Raw genomic sequence first — 22,055 nt, 5'->3', positions numbered from 1 at the left:
AGCAGAAAATTTTGAGATAAGTTTTGGTTCCATAGCAACCATACCAAGTTGAGGCCAAAGGAGGATATTAGCTCCATTAAAAACAAACCAAGTACCTTTTACAGGATCAAGAACAAAAGATGGCATTGAGGACATCTCAGAAATCAAGACCACGTCTATCAAAGGCTCAAAGGTATATACAGGAAAACCTTTCCTTTGAGAGGACAGTCCCTGGGTCTCCTGCTCAAGAAGGACCTCCTAGGGGATTGGTTCCCGAGATTTTATTACTCTCAGCCATCCACGCACTTAGCAAATACTGCACCTATAATCCAAGGGGGCCTGCTGCTGATAGCATACCTTGGCACCATCCCTGTAATGGTAATTTTTGCCTAGATGCAAAATTTTAGGGTTCTGGGCTCAGGAAGATTTCCACCCAGATTTAAAAACAATGCCTGGGAGGCCAGGCAAGGAAACACTGAGGGTAATGTGTCACACTGTGGGAATGAAAGCAAGAGTGGAGTATAGACCCAGGGAACTTGGAGATGCCAGAAACACGGAACATTTGCTGAGGAAAGCAGTAAATCATGAGTTGAACCAGCCCAAGAAAGCCTATAGGCTGCAGCCAGCAAGTCTACAGGGATCGGGCTGCTCAAGCCCTTGAATCTCATGTATTTCACCATCGTGTACCTGGGATGCTGAACATGCAGTAAAGAACTTAACGTTTGTCCTTCAAGGTTTCAGTCTCACTTTGGCTCTATTCTTTTCTATGTTCAGTTCCTCCCTTCTGGAATGAGAATGTTTACTCTGTGCTGTTGTACCTTGAGATTATGTAACTTGATTTTAGTTTTGCAGAGCTTCACAGCTAAGTTTGCCTCGAGTTTCAAAAGAAAGTTGGACTTGGACTTTTGAAAAAGGCTGGAACTCTTGAGAGTTGGGGAAGGGATTATTGTGTTCTTGGTTACATGCAGGATGGTTGTCACATTTTGGGAGAATTACTGACAGGTTATTGTATTTACTTGGAGATTATGTATTTACAGAGTCTGGTGTTAAGTTGATGGGGTGAAATATAGTGGTTAAACTCAGTTGGGTCAATTGGATTGGTCTGGGAACTGCCCAGGAAATTGGTGAGGCAGACTTCAGGATGTGTTTGGGCAATTCATGAAAACGTGACCTGGGTTCAGAATCCAGTGTTTTCACTTACTGGTAGAAACAACTTAAAGTAAAGTATAGTTATTTTCCTTTTTTTCTGCCTGACTTTTTTTACTGTTAAAATTGGATCCATAACTGCTTTGTACAGTTGTTTTGAGGACTATGTAAGATTAGTCACTTAAAGCTGTAAGACCAAGGCCTAGCACATTATAAGCATTTAATAAGGTGTTAAGTATCAGAATGATAATTATAACGACTTCTGTATTTCTGGAATTCTGCTAACAACTCAATTCCTTTTATTTGGCTATTGGACAAGTTAATTATCTTTTGAGTTTTTTGTTTTGGGGTGTGTGTGTGTGTGTGTGTGTGTGTATCTTTTGAAGTAAAAATAATCATAATTTACTTCATCAGTTAATTAATGGCTTACCCCATAATCTCCTTGGTGCCACTTACCTCAGCAGTGCTGTCATAGGAACAGAATGTTGATATAATCTTGCCATGGTTTTTACAGTTGGCAGCTTTTAGGTAGCAGAAGTGGAAGAGTTTGGGACAGGAAGGGGCAAAAGGAATGAGGAATAAAATGTTCTTTCTCATTTTCTTACATAGGTGAGTCCAGAACGTGTTTTCATCTCAGCATCAACAAGTACTGCAGGAAATAAAATTCATAAGCAATGGTCTCTTCCTTAAGGACTTTATTATTCAGTGAGATACAAAGATGGGTGTATACACTGGATGATAATCGTGTCTCTTTAGCATTCCCGAGTAGAGGAGTCTAGGGCGATCACCTATAGAGAAGAGTGACCACTAGGTGGCAGTGTCACCCATGACGTCCTTAAATTACTGCTTCTGTGATAATGGTATCAGGGACTATGGTAGATGCTTTTCCAAACTTGATAAAGATGTTAGTTCTTTCACCCTTGAAAAATTAATTATATTGGCTTTTGTAATGTAGTTGTCTAATAAATTGGTTTGACCGTAGAGATACAAAAAAGTCAGATTCAGTTTTTATAAAAACTAATCTTGAAACTATTTAGACCTACTTTGAATTTTAGATACGCTTTAAATTCAGGTATTCATTTTTATACATTGAGCATTTTATTACCTAAAGTAACATGAAAAACAGCTTAATTGAACCACAGAATGTTTATTTTGGAATATATTTTCTTATATTCAGAGTGTTGAAAGCAGTTGGAAATAAAATGATTATGATCTCATCCTACTTGGCTTCACTTGACTGAGTCAACTTGTGGGTACCTACTACATAAAAAACTTGTTACTCTTTGAGAAACTTAGCAAATATGCATGGGCCTTAGCCGTAATAGCTTGCTATTTCATGTGGGCCACAAAATAAACTCATATCTGACATGGAGGCCTCATTTGGACAAAGACTATTTCTAGCTACTGCAAACTTAGTAATAAAGGATATGTTTAGGAATTTAATTTTCTTGAGTAATACGTATTTGAAAACTAGCATCCAATCACAATAGTTATTTGAAAATAACGTTTTGAGGTAGTAATTAATTAGAAGTTAGAGAATTTGCCCTATCAGGCAACCCTCATGTTTTAAAATATCCATGGTGAACTATGGGCAAAAACAAAATGTGAGTCTACTCAGTGTCTCGGGCTGAAGCTGTGATTTTAAACTTATGAGGGCCTGAGTGTGTGGCTCAGATAGAGGACTTGTCTAACAATCACAGGGTCCAAGGTTTCTTCAACTGTATGTCAAGTTAGATAGATAGACACACACACACACCTCCAGGAATTCTAAATTAAGTGATTCTACCATGTATCTCTCTATCTTCTGTAGCTTCTCCAACTTAACATTTCCAATTTGTAAAATGGGGACATTACACAGTGCCTATCAGGGTTTTTGAGAAGAGTAAGTGAAACAACTTAGTGTCTGCCATACGCTGTATGTTTAGTAAAGTGACATGGCTTCTTAAGATTACTCCAAAAAAGGCTTCAGTCTTAGTTGCTTTCCATATCTCTGGGACACAATACCCAACACCTACAACTTGAGAAGAGGTTTATTTTGGCTCACAGTTTATAGAGGTTTCCATCTGTAGTCAGCTGTCTCCAGGGCAGAAGCAGCATGGTGGAAGGGCCTTGCCATGGAGGAAGAAAGCTGTTCAATTTATGGAAACCCAGAAGCAGAGTTTAAGGGAGGAGCCAGGAAGGCAGATACAGCCTCCTAACAGAAAGTGAGCTATGATGCCTCTACATCCATCACCTTTCCAAAGGTGCATCACCTATGAGTACATGAGGCACTGGGGGGACATCTAGATACAAACTGTAACACAGAGAAACCATCCTCTTATTTTCAAGGTCACTGTCATTTAAACTACTTTTTTTAGTATATTTATGAAACACTCCCAGGAGTTGGGGAGTTGCTTAGCGACAAAGCACATGTGAGGGCCTGTGCTCAATCCCTAACAACTCAAAGTGTAACAGGAAGCAAGTGTTTTGCTTGTCACTTCCTTGCACAGTCTCTTAGTCTTTGCATTAAAGATTTTACTGCAAAGTACATGCTTATATTTTGTAATGGTAGCCATTGCTTTGTATTGGTGGTCATGGAACTGTTCCTCAACACACGGCTAGCTGAGCTTTCCCTCAAATCATAAAAATATTTAAAGAGTACAGTCAGAGAGCTAATGCACCTTAAGAGAGTCACCGTTTGCCAAATAGTAAATTTTCTGGCAAAATAAATACCTAATCTTTTAAATTATTGATGCTGCCATCCAAGTTTATCTGTCACTCACAAAGAACAAAGAAATGAGTTCCCTGGGTTTTTAGATAGAGCACTTCCTGAGGGATAGGGTTATTTCACTGTCACATACTCAAGATTCTGAATAGGTAACGGGCCACACTGTTTTTCAGCCACCGAACATCTAGAGCATCAGACTATATTGTTTGCCCTTGGTTTGCTTTATAAAGTCCTAGAGGTAACTTGTACCACTGTATAAGGAGGCTGGAGATGATAGAAGTTCATAACAACCATGCAATAAATAGTTGTATTATAACCAGTAGCATGGCTGATAACTCCAAGACATACAACTTTTAAAGAAAACTACTATTTTCAAAGACATGTGTGTTGTTATAAGGCAAAGCTTTCTTTGACTTCAATGTAAATAAGGATGATATTAAAATTAAGACTATACACATTTAGGATCAAATTATTACAGGTTCAATTCCTTGAAGTAATTGAGACATATCACAGCATATGCTTCTCTTTTAAAAACAAGGGGGATTACATTTTTAATCACTTGAAATAAATGAATTAAAAAAATATAAATAAATGAATTAGAAATCAATAACAAAACAAAACAAAACCTGCTTGCTATAATTCTGCTGCTGACAAAAACTTAGCATACATGAGAAGAAAAATACATTCCCCACGTGTCAGTTTTCCAACTGTTTGGTAGTTAGTGTAAAGCGTACTAGGGTTTTTCATTTGGTACCTCCCTGCATAATAACACAGGTTTTTAAGGTGCAATTTTTTGCTAGCTGAAAGTCTCCATGGTATTTCTTAAAACAGGAATAAATCCACAGAAAAACTTTAAAAGACAGTTTGGTTAGCTTATAAGTAGGCAGCCAGAGACAGGGCCTAACATCTAGTCAGCTGGTTACAAAGAAAATAGCATCTTCGTGGAAAAAGAACTAACTCAAGCCATACAGTCAAATAGAAATGTAAATGCACACACAGGAAAAAGGATAAAGAGCCAAGAACCCAAAGTCTCAAGAAAGAAAACTTCTTAGATAGAATATGCTTAGTTAACAACCCCTTCCTATTTCTGGACTAGACTTAAAGAAACTTAGAAATGCAGAATAACCTGTTTCTTTTGAACTTAGCTGATTTCGTTTAAATTCCACATTACAAACCCTAAACTCCAGCTGGTTATTCTTAACCCACAGAGCCATCTGTAATAGGTGGTCACTAGGTAACTAAACAAGTCCCCACTTGTGCTTGATCCATAAAACACCAAGACAAAACACTTCAGAATGTGGTCCAGGGCCCCTTCCTGCACATCCATCAGGAACTATTTTTTTTTTCTTGCTCCCAATAGACCCTCCCCTAACTTCCTCCTTTTTGTCCATGATTTCATTCTTTGCCTTTGTGAGGCATGCTCAGTTTGTATGGTCATAGCTGTTCTATAACTAATTGACAAAACAAAGTAAACTCTACCTGAAACCTTGCTAGCAGCTTTGCTGCTGAGGAAATTCAAAGATTGTCTAAGGAAAAGGCCAGTGTTATTAGAGCAGTCATTTTGTGAAAAGGAGATTTGGCAGAATAGGTAGACTGAAAAAGAAGGATCCTCCAAAGGAAGGAAGCACATAGAAAATCTAGAAAATAAATGAGTGCAGTATTCTTGCTGTGTTATAGTTGTAGAAAAGGTCTTGTGTGGCAAAGGACTAAATTAAAGATAATTATTTTTAAAATTTTAAGTTGATTTTAAGGAGTCAAAGAGAGAGCTAAGCTTAGGAAATGTATCAATTTTAGAATGAATTGGAGGGAATTCAGACTAGAACCTAAAATGTTGCTTAGTTAGAAGCTTAAGTTTTAAGGTAGAGACAATCTGTAATAGAGTCTTTTTTATTATACTAGTTATGAGATTTTCTATAAGTTTGTTTTTTATTAAATGGAGGAGAAAACACCTTTTGTGATAAAATTACTTGCCCAAAGTAACAGTGAATAAGTGTGGACACAGCAGAAGGGAACAGTGGAACTGCACTTAAAACAAATGGTAGGAAGGTAAACATGTTCAGGTGGTTCAGTGGCCTGGAGCACTTCTCACAGCCACTAAGTTGCAAAGCTGGGCTTGTCCTCCCGGTTCTATGGAGGTATAAGAGACAGGCCTCACAACCTGCAGTTCCACCTCCCACAAGTTTTCCTCACTTTGTAGGAAAGTCTCTTCTATAGTAAAAGCACAGATTACACACCCAAGAACTCCCCTGTCAATAGACTGAAGCCCTTGGTGGGTCCATTTAGGGGTCCTTTTTAAGGAGGGGGCAGTGTTGAGAAAGTGTTTTCTCCTTAAGCTCAAGGCCTCAAAAGTACTTTGAGAGAAACAAAATTTATTATTCTATAACTTGGTCTTTCTCCAGTTTCAAGTTTATGCAAAAACAGGCTCCCTTGCCATGTAGTTTCCTATTCCTCTGACTTTAAACAAATTTTTGAAAGAAATGTTACTTCACTGTCAGCAGAATGTACACTAAGTACAGTGCTCTTGTTAAGTCTGCATAGGAAGTGAAGTGGAAATTATAGTTTACAGTGTGAAATGGATGGGCGAGAGGCTTTTATCTTAATGTAAGCATCTCCGTAAATGTAGCTGGAATTCAATTAAGAGTATACTGATGATGCACTCTTTACAGGAAGCTTCATCTGAAATATATGGAGTTGTGAAGTTACTGGTTGCTGGAACCTAACATCATCAACTAATCTCAGGCTTAAGTCATTTGTTTATAACCAATAAACATTCTCCCTTTGTTTGTTTTAAGCTAATACTTTTTTCTTAGTCTATATATTCATTTTAATGTGCTCATTATTTCTGCAAAGACTCAAGAATTCTGCATGACTCATTCCTCCAGAATGTGACTTTAAAGAGTGAAAAAAAAAAAAAGCAGTTTTTTTAGCCAGGAAGCAATGGGTCTCCCCACTAGCACACCCTGATAGTGGACCTTACTGTCTTCATTTGAGGAGTAGCCCAGAGACCCCAGTAGAGTACAGATGCTTCCTTTAGGATCAGTCTGATCCCTTCATAGCCGCATTTCATAAAAAGTTTTTTTTGATAATTTAATAATATGATCAATGATGTAAATTCCTGTTCTAGACAGGGATGTCTCAAACAATAGAAGGAGATGACAAATAATTAGAATAACTTTTATGAAAGAAAATATTGTTATAAAAACCCCTGGCAAGATCTACCCCAAATTGCAAAATACATATTATGCTGGGAATCAGCCAACTACAGTTTAAGTTCAATTTTCAGAAACACATATCTGATGACCAGTGGCCTTCACATCATTATCTATCTATCTTGTAAATTAGAATATCCAAATTCTCCCAGCTGAAAGTAATTCTGAAGTTATCACCCTCGCCCACACCTTCAGGAACACTCTTGCACAAAACACTTGCACTCTGCGGCAGTTCCACGCTTAGCCCTTTCAGTTCGCCCAGAGAACCTGGAAGGAGCTCCTGGTGGTCAGTTCTCATTCTTTGTGTGAACGAGTAGTGGTGTCCAAAACCTCTACAGAGTTTCCTGAAGAATCAGTTGGGCTTCTCTTAAAGACCGATTGTCAAGGCAGGGTTGGATAATCTATTGTATAAGACTATCAAGATAGCATGGACTTATGCAGGGGCCACAAATATATGCCATGTAAACCATTATATGCCAATCAGAAGGTTTAGGTAAATAAGAGATATATTTTCATCGTTTTTTCTGATTTTGAGCTTTTATTCTGCTCTGGAAAAAATAAGGACAGTCAACTAGAGATTTGTTCATAGTTTTCTGTAAAAATCAAGAAAGGTATTTAATTTCTAAATGAGTTAATCATTTCACTATTTTTCATATATTTCAACAGATTACTTTTTTTTATTACTTCTTACTGATTTTTTTTTTTTTTTTTTTGAGGAAGGGTCTTGCTATGTAGTGCAGTCTAGCTCTGAACTCATTGTGTATCCCTAAGTGGCCTCAAATCTGTGGTGATCTTCCTGCCTCGGCCTCCCCAGTGCTTGGATGACAGGTGTGCGCCACCATAGTTGGCTCATTAATGATTTTCTAAGTGTAGTAAAATATAAATGAGCAAAATTCGATGATAAAGTTCTGTTACTTTTGTTTTTAAACTCTGTATAGAAATCATCTTTGGTTGCCTTTCCAGCTGCCCCTCTCTTAAATACCATGACTCAAACATCTCATTGGTTTCTTCCCAGTGAACAGCAAATAAATGAACACAGGGCAGGCACTTATCCCTTTAATTTGTTTCTTCCCGGGTGACAGTAAACAAAGTCCATGCTGACCAGCCATTCACTGCTGGTTAGCATCTCTCTCTCTCTCTCTTTCTCTCTCTCTCTCTCTCTCTCTCTCTCTCTCTCTCTCTCTCTCTCTCTCAGGCCAAATAAAGCTGACAGGAAATAGTCATTAGTCATCCTCTGCAAAGTCAGCTTTTCCCAGGCCCTTGGCTTCTGCCCCCCCCCATCCTAAGGAACATTCTGGAAAGCAGCTTTGACCCACTTTGCCAGTGCCTCACTTAGCCCTTCTGGTTCCCTCCATCCATCCTCATGAAATCTGGGCGGACTTCCTATCAGTTGTTCCCCAGTGTTTCTAGAAATTACTTACTCTCTATAGGAACATTTTTACCTGTACTTTAATGCCTTTCATTTTATCTATTTTATCTTAAACCACAGATGCTTAAGAAGGTGTAAACAACTAAGTGAAGAAATTATGTCAGGGAAAATAATCTTCTGAAATCTCAGTCAGGATCCTCCTTCCCTCGTCTCCTCACTCTTTAGGGAGGAGTAGCATAGGTCAGCTCAGGCTCCATTGCCGCAAGCCTATTCCTAGGAGGCTACGTGCACTGCCCTTAAATTTTGTGGCATTTGGGGGTCTCACCCACCTCAGCTGCAGGATTCAACCTCGTTCTCCTACCTTGCCACATTATGGCATGACTAGGGGATTCCTTCCTGTTTTAAAGATGATTTTTGATGTATCTATTATGTAGATACATCCTTATCATATCTATCATATCATATCTATCTACATCATATCTATAATCCAACTATTTTTACTGTTGCACCAGGCATGAAACAGTGCCATGGGCACTGCCTTGACTTTTCCTCTCCTCAGAGTTCTGCGCTCCCTGGAATCCCGGTGAGCGTGCTGCTGCTCTGAGCTTCCTCCCTTATCACTGGGTGGTGGCTTTTGATCAATGTGATGTCAGCTGAATGCCCATTTGCATCCTTTGGATTTGTATTCTAAGAGGATTTGTAAGAATATCATTTGGTTTTACCATAGTCATCTACCCTCATTTTAATACTTTCTGTCTTTGGTGTATGCCTTCAGATGGTTCATGTTTACAGTGGAATCTGAGGTAAAATATGGATTTCTTGTGCTCTTCCATTTCCTCCCATTGCTTTTTATATTAAAGAAAAAGAGTAGTTAAAAAAAAAACGGCCACATAGTTTTTTGTTTTTTGTTTTGTTTTGTTTATTCCTGAGTGTCTTATAACAACACTTAAAGGTAAGAAGTCCTTCAAGGAAAGATTCAAGGATTCAAGAAAAAAATGCATAAGCAAAAGTTTAAGAAAATTTTATTTGAAGATTGAATTTAATAAAAAAACTACGCTAACTGGAATGTTGCATGATCAGTCTTCGTTAGAATTCCTGTTTTCATTAAGTGTAAGTCATTATCGGTCAGAATATTTATATTAATTTGTCTAGCAAGCTGTTTGGGGGCTTTCTACGATGATACTCATAGCTTTGCTTTCTTTAGAAAATCTTACAGAGGTTGAAGATTAGTTTTCTTAACTAATTCTTACTTTTCATTGTGGTTGGTATTAAGAGTAAACATCTTGGAATTCACCATATTGATTTGTCTCTCAGATTGATTAATGGATATGAGATCAGCTTTAATAATAAAAAGTTCTGTTTAAAATCCAGTCTAGTTTTTAAAAAATAAATAAATGACTCTCCAGAAAACTGGAAAATCTGTTATAATATCTGTACTTGTTTGTAAAGCCATAGAATCATACATGCTAGAACCAAAAGACACTCCAGTTTAACACCTTAATTTCATGAATGAGAACTGTGAGCCCAAGAAAATGAATGGCTTTTCAAGGTTATATAGAAAACAAAAATCAAACGCTGGGTCTTGTTAATCCCAAATTTGTTGTTCTTTCTACCACATCGTGTAACCAAAATATGAGTGCTACTAGAATTCCATTTAAACCCATAGAAATGGTCACTTACTGACTATACGCCAATCATTATTGGTAACACACACCCTCCACAGTTATGGACTTTGAAAATTGAAAAAATGTTGGAAACCAATTTCTTGTGCCTACTGTGGATTTGTATGTGTGTGTTACCAGGGACTGAATTAATGACTTGGGCATTAAGCTATACCCCCAACTTTTTCTTTTTTTTTTTTTTTTCACCTTGAAACAAGTTCTCATTAAGTTACTAAGTTGTCCAAGTTGACTTGCCTTAGCCTTCTAGAGTGCTAAGATTACAGGGTTGTGCCACCATGCCTGGCTGTCATGCAAAGATACTTTAAATAAAATTTAACTCCACCACAACTCTTCAAAAATAGCACTCATTAAAATCATTTACTTTATATATGGTATAATTCCTTATTATTGAAATGGAATCATATGACCTATTTATGTCTCCTGTCAAAAGGTCATTTTAAAATGTTATGGTGATACAGATTATAGAGAAGGAAAAAAGAATTCCTATTTCCTAAGATCTTTAACCTTTATTCTTTGAAGAATATGTTTTGCTTCTGAAATTTTTAACAGAAAGAATCATCATGAAATGAACTGAATGATATCAGAATTAATTAAAGTCAACCTTGAGAATGATTTGCTTTGAAGGGTAAATAGAGAAACAAATGTTCCCAGGCAAGCTAATAAGACAGTCCACTAGCTTTTGGTGTCACTGCCCATCAGAAGTGACAATATTTGGGGGGGGGGGGACTAAACCACGGCTCCAGAAGAGGTGCCCCTGAAATCAGATACAAAACAATCTGGCTACAACCACCATCCGTGTACTGACTCCTTTACCAAAGGAGAATTTAGATTATGTTGATTAGAATGATCACATATTGCTGGTATCAGTGTTGTCCCCGTCTCACTAAAGAGATTTCCTTGAGAAATAAGTAGCTTGATTTTATATTCTTCTGGGCAGCACTGTTGAACACGGAGAACAGAAAGAAATAATCTAAATGAGAAAGCTGCTCAGTACTGAGGCAAAATCTGGTTGGAGAGGAAATCTGTTCCCATGATTAGTGAGTTTCCCCAGTTAGCCTGTAGGTGGGTGTGTTTAACAGAAGGAAGCAATGGGAACCCGCCTGTCAGCCAGCCTTTCGAGCTAATTAGCTCAGCCTACAACAAAGATAAGTGAGCCTGGAGGAGGGCCCCCTGAGGGGTCTTTAGATTCTGGGAAATGTCTGATTGGCAGATGTTAAAAGGGATTCTTTGGTAATCCAGTGCATCAATGAGCTGCACAAATTCAGTCCAGGACTGCAAGAATTCAGGCATGAGGACACTCCGTGCAGGAGGCGCACACAGGCAGACCCGAGATGGACAGAACCTTGGAATCTCTGAGACACATTATTGCCCAAGTCTTGCCTCACAGAGACCCGGCTGTGGTCTTCAAAGACTGTAAGTACTGAGGGGAAGTGTTTTTTTGACTTTTTAGAAAATAGTCCTGTCTAGTCACATCCTATTTCAGTATGATTTCTGCTAAATCTCTGCAGGTCCTGTGCTGTGGTCTAAGTGATATTTAACTTGTTCTGAATTTCAGTTAGAAAAATGACTTCATTTCACCTTCAGGCACGAGACGCTAGGTTATTTCTCAGTGATGCATCTTGCTAACTGTTTAGAACTCCCTTCTAAAATCGAAAACCCGCCAAGACTTAATGAACTTTTCCAGATGATTTTTAAAGAAAGCCAGGCTAACTGGAACTGACATCAAAACTAAAAATAACTTGGAAATGATACTAAAATCTATCTCCAAACTGTTTAATCTTACATAATACATATTTATTGTGGCAAATCAAGGATTGTGTTTGTCTGAAAATTTTGTTGCAAATAAAATTTAATAATAAATCACCATTGAGCTCTTAAACTTTAAAAACAAACCATTATAACCTTTGAGTAAAAGACCAATAAAATGAGATGCTTTCAATCCCAGCCACTCTCCCTACCCCCAGACCCCTTTGTTACAGCAAACTTCTTTGAAAATCTTTTTTTTAATGATTATGAAAAAGAATTAAATCAAGCTTTCCAATTTTAGCAGTACTATTAGAACATTTGTCATATAACTTCGTTTCTGGAACCAATTTTATTTCCTGCTGCCGCACTATCTTCACGTTGTATCTTATCTACAGTGGGTTTCATATTACAAAGGCTTCTGGAATCGAACTTTGCTTTGGAACTGCCCAAAAGGTAAAATGCATACGGAATTTTTTTTTTTAAGCTTCAATAGGTTGCAGCTTTCCTCCTTGTGAATCTAGTTATGTGTGTCTCCATCCAAACATCAATGGCTTGGGTTTTTGCTTTCTGATTACTGAGTAGCTTTCCTTTCCAGATGTCCTTTTCCTTTATATTTCGCATATGGAGGATGAAGAAAGAGAAATGCTGGGCCAATTTCTTCTGTAAATTTTTCCTCTTAGAAATTAAATTGTAACCAATCTGCCCTCTAAGGCATAAAATGAAACCCTCTTTCTTTTCTTTTCTCTTCTTTCTTTCTTTCTTTCTTTCTTTCTTTCTTTCTTTCTTTCTTTCTTTCATACTGTCTTCAAGCATTTGTCAATAGCTATGTTAGAACTAATAAAAATCACTCCAGCCTCTAGCCCAGCCTGGAGTCTATTCAGGCTTGGTATGTTTCTTTAAGTGAAAAGGGAAGGAAAGAATGTTTCTCTCCTACAATAGCACCGAATTCCTAGTGAAAGATAAAAGGGCTCCCGGGCTGCCCAAGGCTTTGGGTAAATTGTATAGGACCAGGGGACTTAAGCTAAGGGTTTGAAGAGTAGAAGCAGTAGAAAGAACTAGAGGGAAGACTTTTCTCTGAGCTTTCTTGAAGTTTAAATCTGAAACTGTCTGGCCCACTTTTTCAGCTGCACCAAATTTCAGTAATTGCTTACAATTGCGAAGAGAGAATAGCATTTTTAAAGAGGAAAATAATAAAGTAGCCATGAAGTTCTACCATCCAGACCTTTTCAGGCATTCTTTTATATGGAAAAACCAAAAGGTTGTCCTGCTTTGCATATTTCTCTCATTACCTTAGAACCTACACTTGACCACATAGCCTTGCGGATTTGCCCTGGACTTAACTGGTATGAGTGTTAAACTGCTGTGCCTTTCCCCTCTGGCTTTTCTAGTCTGAAAAATGATAGACTGAAAGTAAATCTAACGACAAATTTCTGTACCAGAAGTTTTCATAACATTGAAACACATCCAGCCACTCGCCATCCTCATGCAATAAGTGGGATTGGGTTTACTAATTTTCCAGGGCAGAACATCAAAAGTCTGGGGGCTAAGCCATGCCTTGGCAACCCGCTGCGCTCCACATGCCAGAGCTTGGCACGTGGACTTCTCGGGCGCACCTCTGGTCGCTGCCACCACACCGGGCTGCAGGAGCTTGAAATGGCAGGTTCTGGGAGCCCCCTCTCCTCCTCCTCACTGGTGGCTCCTCCCCATGACCACTCCCTCCAGGCTCTTTCTGCCAAAAGGGCTGAGTTCTTGTGCACATTGCTGCCAATTACTTAAGAAAAATTGGTACCTTGCTTTCCTGCAGCATGCAAAGCTGATCTAAGAGTTTTTAAAAATTCAGCCTAATTGAACAAAGAAGGGAGTGGAGGAAGAAGAAGAAGAAAAAGAGGAGGAGGTGGGGGAGGAAAAAGAGGAGGGAAGGGGGAGGAGGGTGTTCAGACTCTACCTAAATGTTTCATCTGTGGATGCAAAGGCAGTGTTTACTCTCCTTACTTTTTGGACACATGTAATACAGAGACGATAAATGGTCATTTGATTCACTTGTTGCCCAGCTGGCTTCTAATTTGCTTAAACAATAGTAACTGAATTTTCTCTTTTAATTGGTCAGAAAAGTCCCTAGAGAGTTTTCTCCTCTGAGATAGATGGATATAGAAATGTTATGTTTATTTAAAGAAATAAATTTAAAATGCCTTTGGCAGCTGGAGAAGCCCTTCCCGTGGCCCTTTACATTACTGCAATGTTAAATCTATCATTTTATTCTAGACAAGGTATTCACTTGACATTAGTTGTGAGTTGTTTTTAAACTTTTCTTTCCTGAGTGGAAATGAATTCCATAACTTTTTTTTTCTTCACTCCTTTATTGCGTATTTCAAATGAAGAGTAATGCAAAGAAGCTTTAAGGAAGGTGGGCTTCAATTGAGTTTGCTTATCTAGCTGACACTGGACTCTTCTCCACTTCATAAAGGTCCGCACTGTGTAACAAGTAGCACTGGATAATTCCACGGTATCAGACAGAAACTCTACGCAGATAAGCTGTAGCACATCTCTGTGCTGCCTGCTAATCTTTGTGCAATATTCAGTTTTTTTCGTTCAGTTTTCATCCATCACCATCAAAGATGGACTGTCACTAAAGCACCCTGTTCCATTCTTTTGAAGTGCTTCGAGAACCTGCTGCCTGGGTGCCATGGAGTGACAGTGTCACACATGCCTTCTCAAAAGAAAACATGGTTTCATAATGGCTGGGCTTTCACATCCTGTGTACACGTTAGCTTTCAAAGTACCAGAGTATCACAAGCTTACCTGCCATCTTTAGACTCTTCCTCTATCTCACACTAATACTAGGATGTCAAGGCCTTAGCATGTGGCAGCGCTGTGCTAACACATGCACAGCAAGCCTGTAAAGTAGGTGTTGCTGTTATTTATAGGCAAGGGGGCGGAAGCACGGGAGGCTAAGGCGATTTGCCAACTTGCACAGCTAGTAAATGATGAAGGCAGGATGCGAATTCTGTCTTCCAAGTCCCCTCTAGACACTGCCTTTGGGAATCTAAAGGGAGCCTGTTATGTAGTCACATCCAAGCAGAAAAGTGATGGGAAGCAGAGAGGAAAAGGAGGTTTTTGAGGACAGGGAATAACTTATCTAAAGGCAAGCCAGTAAGTGTGCACCCCAGAAGTCAGAGCCAGGCGGAGGAGGGAGGTCGGGCTTTACTAACATTCAGGCAATCAGCAATCACTGAAGCTAACTAATCATGGTCCTAGATTGGTTCTAGTACTTGTGTCCTTATAGGGTATGAGGAAAAGTTTATACAGGCGCCTTTTGGAGGTACACTTGCTGATACCTAGGTTAGGAAAAACTGCAACTTTTTTCAGCAAGAAACAATTTGCCAACTGAGAAAAGATGTGAGATTTGTGAATGTCAAATTTGCCTATGGGAAAAAAACACTTTCACTAACTGGAGACCGAAATCAAGACACACTTTTTAAAAGAGATTGTTTAAAAGTTCTTTTTTTTTAATTTAGAGGGAAAAAAAGCAAAACAGAAAAAAGGGTAGAAATAATATAGAATTTCCAAAAAAACAGTCAGAAATCACTGGTTGATAAATTACATATTGTTATCTTAGAAGTAGTTGCTCGGGTCACAAAATCAAAGCATGAAAAGTGGACAAACAATGACAGGACAAACCATTCTGTTTGATGAACTAACGAAAACTTAGTTGTATGTTTATCTATCTTAACTGTCATTGCAGCCACAAAAATTAGTTGGTTTCCAACACTGATTTTAAAACTGCCATGTTAGCTTACACTAATGTTTTCCCCAAATTTTATAATCAAAGGTTAGATGAAGCCTTTATTAATGTTGCTCAAATGGAAGCAAATTTCTCACATATCTGAAGTACATTAATCCTTTTATTTAAAGAAACATTATGTTGCATGAAAAATGTTATTTATATCAGATAAGTGAATGCTTTACTTCAAAGAGTACATTTTTACCCTTTGGAAAAATTGGACCAAATAACAGGACTATTAAAAACATCTTAGTAATCATGAATCTGGCTATACGCTGCATGAGAGAGCAATCCTCCAGTCAAGTATGTTTTTCATCCATGGTTTTTACTGTAGTTACTTGAAATCTATAAATTTGATGTTACATTTATAGCTTTCACATTTCACAAAGGAATGGGGTGGGATGAAAGGGATGAAGATCCTGATGCAGTACAACCCCTACATTGCATCTCACCATATAAACTGTGCCCGAAAGACTACAGTCCAGAAACAAAAAGAAAATTCCAATTTGCTCCCTCATCTTCAGTACAATAGCTTAAGCCCTCTAACTTTAAACTGGGGATGTCTGTTTTATGCAATCCTATTCAAATGCCAACATTAACTGATTTAATACAAGACACGACCATTCTTAATTGAATGTATAGTAAGAGAAAAATGTAGATATCAGTTCAACAACTATCAGGGCCAAAAGGTCTGTTTTTCCTGTTTTACCAGTAAATATTCAGTTGACAGAGTTTAAACACTGAGAGTCTCAGCCCCAGAGGAAAATTTTTCAAAGTGGAAAAAATATATACATGTGGACCCTTCATCACTTAAGGACAAAATCTGTCCTAATATATTTGCTTCTCATATACAAATAAAATTTAGTGGGCCAAAATAAAATACAATGGATATCCATCCTATGAGATCAACTTGGGACCTCTTTATGGACTTCTGTCTCATCTCACTAGAGGTTTTGTTTTTTCTTAACAGTTAAGATTTGTTAGCCTGAACTCAATTTTAACAACTTCTGAAACTCATGTGTTAAGTTACAGCCCATAATAGGATACAGCTGCCTAAGGGTGACTTTCTAAGTTATGATCTTTCTGTTTAAATGATACGGTTTTACTGATTATGTGCTACAGATTGATTTAAGAAATGTAAGACAACTTTAGAAGCCTTTCCTAGAAGAATCTTCTTTGCTTAATAGATTTCATATTGAAGTTTTAACCCCATTATTTCTTTTTCTCCATGTTTAAATGTCTCTGTAATAGTCAATAGAAGTAGTTAAAACAATTCTATTTTAAAAGCAAAGGGGGAAATATTCGTACTGAAAGTTTAATATTAATAAAATAGGCACTCGTTACCCTCTCTGTAGTTTTCTGCATTTTCTTCCTGGTGTCCATGGAATGTTGTGAGTTATGGTTTTGCTTTTTTTTCCCCCTCATGCGATGATAATCAGTTGATCCCTATTCTGAGCTCATCTCATTAAGCAGCTGTGGGAACCCATCATTTAGTCAGCACTCTAGGCACTTCAGCCTGGACTGTTTACGTTTCCCTCCTGTGGCTCTGAACTGCCTGTTATCACTTCACTGGGGGTGTTTTTGTCCACACCTACACTGCATGTCCCATGGCAGGGTTGGACCTTCCATTGTTTTGTAACCTCATGGTGCTTGCCACAGGATCAAGCACCAGGCAGGTGCAAAGCACATGTTTTTTGGTTGCTGATTGGCTAATATTTTTTCTCTCCCAACAAGTAGAGAAGATTTTTTTTGTCCTCAGATCAGGTGTTTACCTTTATGATGAAATAACCCTTGCCAGGGCTTTTTTTTTTTAATTTAAAGAGAAAAAAGAGGAAAAAAAAAGCAGTAAAAGCGTACAAGTAATACAGAATTTCAAGAAAAAAAAATACAGTAAGAAGTCACTAGTTAATAGATTATATATTGTCATCTTAGAAACAGTTGTCCAAATTACAAAATTAAAGCATACAAAATGGACATTCATACAGTGAAATTGCTGACAGTTCTGTTCAATGATCCAACAAAAATTCAGTAATAGGGTTTTCTATCCTACACACTTAAATATACATGCAGTTATATCCTTTAGACCACTTTCTTTTCCTCTCTTTTTTACAATAGCAATTACACATTTTGGGTTTTATTACTCCCACAGTTCTTATTACGTTTTTTTTTTTTTTTTGAAGAGAATAAAACCAAAAGTGACAAAACAAAACAGAATCAGTTAGAACAGAAGGATAGACATAGTACATGATGCAAAAATAGAATACCAGGTGATCAAAAATGGTTACCATTGTGGCTCTTGCTATCTTAAAAAGAGTTGCCTATATCATCAGGTATAATAGAATTGAACAAAACAGTACAGAACAAGACCGATAAAACCTACACTTACAGGACTTCAAAAGAGACCTTACAGGACTTCAAAAGAAAATAATAGTCAAATCATAATGGGCATCATAGTAAATCTTATTGCCTTCAAAATGGTTGCTTATACCCTCAAACTTGATACTATCAAACAAAACAGAATATAGTAAAATCAGACAGAACAAGATGGGGCGAGCAATACTGGGGTTCAAATCAGGTTAATAGGAAAACAAAAAAGTTACTATAATATATCCCGCTATTTTTTAATTTAGCTTTCCCTTAATTAAAAAAATAAGTTAATTTAAAAAGGGGGGGAGGAGTTGGGGATTTAGCTCAGTGGCATAAGCGCCTGCCTTGCAAGCCTGTGGTTGTGAGTTCAATCCCTGGTACCGGGAAAAATACAAAAAAAAAAAAAAAAAAAGTGGGGGGTGGAGATTGAGATAAAAGAGGACATAGTTAACAGAATCAGGTCAGAACCGAACAATTTAAGCATCATTGTGTTTCACCACCAGATAACCTAACATAATAGTAGTCACCATAGTGTCTCTTTCCTTGAATTATTTGAGTATAACTTCGTATACTATGGCATAAAACATATCAAGACAGTGTGAAGCTATTCAAGAGAATGAAAGAATTACAGGGTATTTAGAACCAGCTACCAAAAAATGAACAATGGTTTTTATATTATCTTTTTGCCTATAAAAAAATTTTGTTTATACTATAGCATATAGTAACATTTAGTAAGATACAACATGTTAAAACCAGTGGAAACAGACGAACAACAGCTTGATGGAACTTCAAAACAAGATGATATTAAATCAGCTAGCTATTATGATGTCTTGTTTTCTTCAAAATAGCTATTCATACTATCACAGACAATGAAATCGAACAACCCAGATTAAAACCATTCCAATTAATGAGTGAAAACATTATATGGCTTCAAACCAATATGATTGGGAATCATGATTACCACATACTTTTATGTATTCTTATCATTTCTTACACTAGGGAAACTATTCCGTATTTATACATGTGAGTTTGATTTATTTCACTTATAAGTATGGTCTCAAGCTGCATCCATTTATTTTTAAATATCTCAATGTGATCATTCTTTATAGCTGAGTAGTACTCCACAACTTTTTTATCCATTCCTCAGTTGATGGACACTTGGGTTGTTTCCAAGATCTGGCTATTACAAATTGTGCTGCTATAAACATGGGTGTACATATATCACTGTGGTATGATGCTTTCAGTTCTTCTGGGAATATGCCTAGGAGTGGAATAGCTGGGTCAAATGGTGCTTCCAGTCCCAGCTTTCTGAGAAATCTCCAGACTGACCTCCACAATGGTTGCACCAGTCTACACTCCCACCAACAGTGCAGGAGAGTTCCTTTTCCCCCACAGCCTCTCCAGCATTTGTTGTTGGTGGTTTTCTTGATCCTGGCCATTCTTTCAGGAGTGAGATGAAATCTCAGTGTGGTTTTAATTTGCATTTCTCTAATGACTAATGATGATGAACATTTTTTCATGTATTTATTTGCCGTTTGTATTTCTTCATCTGAGAAGTGTGTACTCATCCGGATGCCCACTTTTTGCCAGGGCTTTTCTAAGCTATTCATCTAGTGCCAACATTTTCACGGGCTAATTGCATGCAGGAACAAGTTGACAGCCAAATAGAAGGGAGCATGGAGGAAGAGGTCACCTCGGGCCACTCAGCCAGAGGAGACCTCCAGCAGGCTATATATAATACAGTGGTGCAGAATCATCCTACACACTGTGTCAGCACAGTCGCTTGACTTACCCATCATTACATTCGTCCTCAAGATCTGTCTGCAGCTGTGGATCACCAAGGATCATGCACCACGCTCTTTAGAGCCAAAGTCTGTTTCTTGTACATACACCTCCTCAGATAGCCACAGCAAGTATCGCAGAGCATTCCTGTAATCACCACTTCCAGAGCAAGAAAATACATTATATATCTACAGCCACGTTTATCCAGATCTGGTCATTTGAACAAAGCAGAACTGATCAACCCAAGCAACCAGCTGACTAACCCTTGGTTAGTTATATAAAATCTATAGTCCTACAAACTCTTTTTTTAAAATATAGTGCAATCCCAGTGCTCAGTGGGTCATGGGAAAGATATATACTTCCAGATTGATTAAGTAGGTTGCATCAGGTTTTTATTTGATGCAGCTTTTGAGCCTGGATGACATCACCTGACCATGGTGCACACATAGCCCACACATGTGAACTCAGGCATGCTGCTGCTGCTAAGTGTAGTGTACTTAATGGCTGTTTATTTTTATTTGTCTCTGTGATTCCTTCTTGCTGCTTTGTGGTCTTCCTCCTCTCCTCATTGTGCTTGCAAATATACATAAAATAGGTGTTCGTTTAATTTCTTCCACAAATGATTTATAGGTCAGTAGTTTCAAATTCCACAGGTGAAATTAAACCAAAAAGAATGAATATTCTTTTTGCATATTTTGTGGAACCTCCTGAGAAGTTGCCTTGGGAAAACAACCCAAGGACCATAGTTCCCTTGGAAAAATGTGTAAGGGAGGGGGCAGAGGTGAAAGAAGAGAAAAAGGCAAACAAAAGAAGAAATAACTCGCTTCCCAGCTGCCGAAGGAGCTGACAGGACTAGAAAGCACAAGCAGAGGAGATTCCCTCTCCTGGGAACAAAGCAGGACTCCAAGTGGCCTGTGTCCCACTGTGCGTCTGCAGCCACCTTCAAAGGGGGACACACAAAAGCAAAAGGGGCCAGGATTCCCGCACGTCCTCCCAGACACACAAGCTGTGTCCATGAGATCCACCTGATGAAAGCAAAAGTTGAGGACACAAGAGGAAGACGGCCAGCACAGCTGACTGGTCAGTGTTCTGTGTTCTGCCAGGCCTGGCCCAAGGCCCGGGCATTCCAGTTTTCAACCTAGTTTGCTTAAATGAAAAATCAGTATCCAGTCTCGAGTCTTTCCTTCACATTGTATGGGGGTTCTTTTCCCGCTTTTCCTTAGCAAAATTAATAAAACAAATTGGTAAAAATAAGGTACACATGATTGAACTGCTAATTAACTTTATTTAATTATTTATTTAAAACAACACCTGCCAAAGGTAATTTAATTAAAGGTCATATTAAAATATTACATAGCATAAATCCATCTGTTTGGAGGTGGAGAATCAATTTGAAAATATGTTAATCATTTTGAAAATCTCTTAATGATCTATCCTTAAATGGCAGCCTTTCCAATGTGTCTTTTAATTGTTTTTAGCAAGGGAACTTTTACTCACCTAGAATTGCTTCTTATGTAAGGCTTAAAGAAACTGATTCTTTTCTGATGTATGACAAGTTTTTAACATCCTCCTTTTTTACAGACAAATGACTAACCTTTTATGTAGAGTTTAGATAAGATTTAGGCAACTAAAATGGGAGGGAAACACACTATTTCTATTTTCACGGGGCAAATCCAGTGACTGAACATTAATTTAAAATAGAAGTTAATTCCCCTCTGTAGTTGGCCTAGAGCAGGGCCATTGCCTTTGCCTTACCAATTAGAAAGTGAAAAATTGACTATGGAGAGGGTAAGGCAAAAAAAAAAAAAAAAAAAAAAAAATCCCAAGTTTGAGACTCGCTTGGCAACATAGGAAGACCCTGTGTGAAAAAAAATAAAGTGCAAAATTGGAATAAAAATCCATATTTTTGAGATCTTGTGACATGTAACATTCCACTTATTTTCTGACTATTATGGAACTTTGACTTTAACAGAAAATGTTATCAAAAGAGCTTTCTGTTTCCATCGCTGAACTCTTTATCTATCTTGGAAATAAATAACATGATGTGTTCAATTAGAGAACTTTCAGACTTATGGGTTATTTTTAGAATACTTAATGCTATGGTTTCCAAGCCAGGAATAGTTGCTTTCAAAGATGCAGCATGCAAACATATAATCATGCCTTTCTTCACTGTATCTAATCACAAATAATGTTAACACTCCAGTACTCACCATGTGTGAGCCTCATTGCGAGCGCTTTCCATTCAAAGTCTCACAGCAGCTCTGGGATGTGGGTTGTACAGTCCATA

At 37.9% G+C, this 22,055-nt stretch overlaps 1 protein-coding gene across 1 annotated transcript in view; it reads left to right on the top strand.

The window, feature by feature from the left end:
* The first annotated feature begins 11,165 nt into the window (after nt 1–11,165).
* The window catches only part of Lix1 (limb and CNS expressed 1), a 53,016-nt gene continuing 42,126 nt past the window's right edge, over nt 11,166–22,055 (top strand). Inside the window, exon 1 of the mRNA XM_003479414.5 lies at nt 11,166–11,505. Coding sequence (XP_003479462.1) covers nt 11,424–11,505 — 82 coding nt within the window. The 5' untranslated portion in view covers nt 11,166–11,423. The remainder of the gene's footprint in view (nt 11,506–22,055) is intronic.

Source organism: Cavia porcellus, unplaced genomic scaffold (assembly GCF_034190915.1).
Source record: "Cavia porcellus strain 051 isolate PalLab524CR breed Dunkin Hartley unplaced genomic scaffold, mCavPor4.1 scaffold_2, whole genome shotgun sequence".
NCBI classification, from domain to species: domain Eukaryota; kingdom Metazoa; phylum Chordata; class Mammalia; order Rodentia; family Caviidae; genus Cavia; species Cavia porcellus.
This window is presented reverse-complemented; position numbering and strand designations above follow the sequence as displayed.